Consider the following 5369-nt stretch of genomic DNA (forward strand, 5'->3'; position numbering starts at 1 on the left):
GAATTTATCAGCACCCGCCTCCAATGTGCAGCTACCTACCCCACCTCCTCGAATCACCGGTGGACGAAATTGCGGCAGCTACAACCATAGTGCGACAAGAACGCGGTTCCTACAGCTGATAATGACGATGGTGATGATTCTCTCGAATTACTATCGATCATTTCCGTGCTGAAAATCACCACGAGATGAGAGTAAGCTCGCACATAAGGTAAGCGTAACCAAAATCACCTTGCACACTCCGTGACGCCGATTCCCATGTGCCGCTGTTGGCAAACAAGTCATAGAAATAAACATTGATTTCGGGAGAAAGCACATCTTGATCATCTTGGGCTTTACGGTTCCCTATTTCTGATCTATCTTTGTTCCCACAAACAGCCAAAGTTCCTGAAGTGCTCGTTGAAGATTCTCACTTTAATGGGAACACGCACAGAGGGTTGGATGTGCGAGACCCTTGGTCCTTTGTACGGGTGGTGAATAGTCATTTCACCTTGAATCAATACGATGCCGGTTTGAGAATTGTCAATGGGTCCGCGGATGTCTTGGTAAACAATTGCACGTGAGTTATTGATTGTATTTATTGAATGTTTCCTATTGGTTAAAAAGTAATCTCGAGCAATTAACGACTCATAACTTGTTTTTTTTTATCGGTTCTAACAGATCTCTGGATAAACTAGTAGTCTGTGGGCCTTCTTCCTTTTAATTTCACGAGCGAGATTTCAGAGGGTCTGGGCGGCGAATTTAGTCACCCTTCATCACAAGAAATACCATTTTGGATCAGTCAAACTGTTTTGTACTTCTAGATGTGGCTTTATTCGTATTCCGGATCAAACACCAGCCAACCTCACACAGTTAGTAAGAGATAAAGATGTACAGAATTTAAGCAATCAGTTCGACTGGCAGACAAAAGTATAGTCTATATTTCAACTGGATACTGATTAGCACTCGTCCCAGAGACAGACTATTGTAAGTCCTCGCCAACGCTACGACATCAAGATATCAGATCCAAACGTCTCATGACCTTGTACACTCCGATAACGTACAAATGCTCTCAGCACTTGAAAAACGAAATCTCGGTTTTTCGATTTCGTCTAGTGTGTCCCCTCGACGTTATTTCTCTCTTTTTTCCACCTTGACTTGTCCGCCCAGTCCCGCCCAACTGTGTCATCTTTGGAGTTTGAAGCCTGCCCTGATCTGTCAGGATGTTATTTCTTACAGAAGACGCCAACACATTGACAGAATTCAAACGGTGTCGACTTAAACGACAAACCAACTAAGTTCATTGTCACGTCAACTGGAAAATAGTATGAGTATGGAAGAGCCTGGGCCACCAAAAATAGTTTCTTTGAAAATGCTTTTCAGATGCAGTTGCTTGAGAAAGTGAGGTAACGAGGTCACCTTCCAGAGTCTCAAGTTTCATCTATGTTTGTTTCACGTGACGAGCCTCGAGTTCTACATTCTTTACTAGTCGTTTCCGACGACAGATGCCGTCTATTTTAATATCCACACGTGGGCTGCCACATTTCGCATTCCTAAAAAGAATAACGTACCCATTCATCCTGCAGGGACTCTTGCTAACTCGGCGACCTGTCTCATGATATTCATCAGTAATGCTCAACCTTATTTTCAGGGAGAATAGCTTTTTGTGATTTACCAACTTTATCCACTGCACAACTTCTGATCACATGCACTCCAATTACAATATCATCATCGCAGGTTCGAATCGAACGAACGGACCGGAATGAATGTAAGCACGGCCGGTGGATTCCGTCAAATCAACCAATCATTGTTCGCCCGCAATGTGGGACATGGTCTTTCTGTATGGAATCCCCGCAGCTCCTGCCAAGAACGTGAACCAAACAGTGCGATTGAAACTCATGTGCACACAACAAAGTTCACAGGTGAGTAATCCGGCCATCTTCGTGTTGCACGGGTCGGATAGTAATCGACCTTTGGGGCATCGGCTTGGTTATCCCGAAGTTTGGGGGGCTTGGTGGGTATTAATTTGTTCGCAGTCACCAACCTGAGTGGCACCATGCGTACGTAGTGCATTAGTGGTGCTCTATAGTGCGTTGGTTTGTAGATGTTGCGCGGTGCCGTGCTTGTGCGTGTGCTTGCACATGTCTTGTTGACGAGGCTGCAATGACCTCTGGCCATGATTGGTCGTTTGGTAGGTCGCTCCCGTTTATTGGATGATTGGCTAGCTCCCTGGTTGGTCGGCGTTTGATTGAGCGGACGTGACGTCTGACCTATCAGCACCAGGATGTCTTTAGATCCGTCTATCTAAGGCAGTCTAAAGAACATTTAGGGAAAAAAGTTTTAACCATAGAACGATAAGATATTCTTGTAAGATTTTCATCGGTTTCCAAACCTAACCTAGCAACTACTACAGTCATTTGCACATTTATTTGATCTTTGCGGGATACTCACCCGAATCCCAGCTGAATCTCTAGTTTGTGGTGTTCTTCCTCAACTAAATGTGCTGAACAAGGCTGCCTCATGTTTCAGCAATTTTATGAGTAGTGTGTTACTTCTATACAATGTATTGCGATGTCTCGAAAATGGTACCAGCTGAGGTGGCCTGGCGCAGCACATTCAGTTAAATATGAATATCATAAAAGAGAGATTCACATGGGTTCATGTAATTATTCCATGAAAATGAGTAAGAACCAGCCTATTTGTTGAAACGCATGTAACTGGGTTCCAGTAGAACATAAGATTGACTGGAACTCGGAGACTCTGCCTGCCTGATGAACCCCAAGAAGGGCGAAACCGGTCGTGGGCTGTCGAAGGGTCTTCAGCAAATTTATGAGTAGTAAATCCAGACTACTCATCTTGTGGTACTTTGAGTATTTTCCGGCTTGTTCTGATTATTGTTTACGCCTGCTTTAGATTTTAACTTGTTTGACCTCATCCAAGAGCAAACTGTCCCAAATTTGTGGTTTCTCTCTATCCAAAGACGCCCGCAGGTGCCCCGGAAGAGTGGCTATCGTGAAATAATTGTCGGTCATAAGGCATACTATCATTGGACGCATACACCTTGGGGATAGTAACTGAGCATCATTGCATAAAGTACACCGTATGCAGATTATGAGAACGAAAGTTTGATGGAAATCGTATCAACACGTCAGCCGAGCCACGGTCTTTTCATGTGATCACAACGAGCATGTGGTACCGATCTGTCCAAAACCAAATGCCAGAATTGAATGTTTTAATAGCAAGTCACCAATGGTTGTGTGAATCCAACGCTGAAGACATAAGGATGTCGACAAAAGCAATCAGGCAAGAGTCCAGTTCAGGGAATGCACTATTTGCAAATTACGTTGGTGTTCCAGAGAGACTCAAATGAATCCTTTGTGCACGACGTCCTTCTACTGACTGTACTGCATAAAGGTCGATTCGGGCTTCGGTTGGAACGGTTTTCACAGTCTTGCATACCTTCCACCCGGAATCCTTATCCTGGTCAAGGCGCCAAATGAGAGGAAGAGAGCCCTCGCTGCGGAGCTGTTCACTAGGAAACACCAACTGAACAGGGAAGCGAAACTCTCATCTGCATCTTGTCTACAAAAACTGAATATCCATCTTCACCTTGAACTTCCTTGGATATTCATCGACCGTTACTCAAATGCAAGCAAATTCTACAAAGCGACTCCACAAAGTCCGTAATAGATCTCACTTTTCAAGAGAGGCAAAGCGGATTTACGAGAAAACATACTACTCGCATTCCTCATCAGTAGTATCTACCGTTATGCCGGTAGCGGTTAGGAGTCATTTTGCAACTGTAAGTAATGGTTCCGTCCAGAAATTGTACAGCATTAACTCGAATACCATGCCAGAGATGAGGCACATTCAGTTGAAGAAAGACATCATAAACGAGAGATTCAGCTAGAATTTAGCTGAGGCCCTTGTGAACACCAAAGTAACTTGCAATTAAGTGTGTTTCTGAACTTCATTTTTTTCTCTTTCACCTGATTCTCCCACACACAAAAAACGAGTGTTCTTTCTATTCAGGAAATCGATGGGATGGCATTCAGTTCTACAACTCCTGCCTGTCCATGAATATACTGGTCAACTTCACTTTGTTCGAATACAATGGAGCGAGTGGAATACGCACCTATTCATGTTTGAATGGATCTTCTACAGTGAGTCTCGCTTCAGACTTTCCCTAATTGTTTGAATATTCGATTGACCAGCCTACAGGTCTGTAGACGATTATGAAACCCCTACAAGTCAGTCACGTGAATGTATTCGATCTGCAGTTAGATATGAAGCGAGTGAAGAGTGAAGTAGGATGTTCTCTCCAGTGACACGAATGACTCTCGAATGAATGATGCATCAGCCTAAACTCGTTTGGGAAAACAACCCGCAAAGTTTTTCCTTGTCTCTGCCGTTCGCGTCATCGATCGGTTAGTCTTTTGAACGGCCTCATGTCGACATCCGTGCACCTGGACCAGGCTTTTCGCCTGCACACTGCGCGCATCAGAAGGATGAGCAAATTTGTCTGGTGTCGCGCATCCTGTGGCATACTTGTGGCCGGTCTCCTATGGGCGTCCGCTGCATGCATACTTGTGGCCGGTCTCCTATGGGCGTGCGCTACACCTGACCTGATTTTTGGACATCCACCAAACCTCGTCCCAGTCAAATGCGCCGTATCGTAACGCCTACGGAAGACGATAATGACTGACGCACTGATACCTAACTCGTTCACCACTCCACGAATCTGAACGAACAGTATGTGTCCAACTTTATTCATGACCCTTTGTGCACAGTCAGGAAAAGCTAGCTGGTTGGACGAACCGAGCAGTTTGAGATTGTGGCTTATTTTAGCTGTCTGGTTAAGGCAGCTGTTGAACAACACTGTATTTATGGGTGCGAGAGACTCGGACACACGCAAAACTGAAGGCCGGGATCTTCAAAGCAATCTAAAAGAGAGCTCACAGAGACAATGCTCCAACGTTATGTAAGCAACAAATAAGATCAACTGTGGCTCGGCTGATTTACCTCCCTCTTATTACGACGACATATACATAGAGTAGCTAGAAGAGTTTTCAGCAACTTTGTTAGTAGTGTATTACGTCCATACAATATGTGAGGCGGCATTCCACGCTACTTACAAGGTTATTGAAAATTCTTCGACCGCCACTTAGCGGTTTTACCCTTCTTAGGGTTCATTAGGTAGCAGACACGGACCACTGTCCTTAGGTTTCTTTTGAACATCAAATTTTTCGCGAATGGCGCACTCATTCGCAAGGTTTATGTCAACGCGGAACTGAACTGAATCCCAGCACAATCCACCAGTCAGAATAATCCTCGAAATAGCGAAGTTCACTCATTTGCAAACAAATATGGTTTTGCGGGGACTCAGCTGGGAA

The 5369-nt window shown here is 44.6% G+C and overlaps 2 protein-coding genes across 2 annotated transcripts in view; one reads left to right on the forward strand and one right to left on the reverse strand.

Moving 5' to 3' along the window:
• T265_05399 (hypothetical protein) overlaps positions 1–5369 on the forward strand; it is a gene marked incomplete at both ends in the record, with an annotated part of 101857 nt that overhangs the window by 50493 nt on the left and 45995 nt on the right. The window contains 3 exons of the mRNA XM_009170397.1: positions 376–556; positions 1714–1898; positions 4009–4139. Of these exons, the coding sequence (XP_009168661.1) occupies positions 376–556; positions 1714–1898; positions 4009–4139 (497 nt within the window). The remainder of the gene's footprint in view (positions 1–375; positions 557–1713; positions 1899–4008; positions 4140–5369) is intronic.
• The window catches only part of T265_05400 (hypothetical protein), a gene marked incomplete at both ends in the record, with an annotated part of 54678 nt that overhangs the window by 28934 nt on the left and 20375 nt on the right, over positions 1–5369 (reverse strand). The window lies entirely within an intron of this gene.

This window comes from Opisthorchis viverrini (genome assembly GCF_000715545.1).
Source record: "Opisthorchis viverrini unplaced genomic scaffold opera_v5_101, whole genome shotgun sequence".
Classification (NCBI taxonomy): Eukaryota; Metazoa; Platyhelminthes; class Trematoda; order Opisthorchiida; family Opisthorchiidae; genus Opisthorchis; species Opisthorchis viverrini.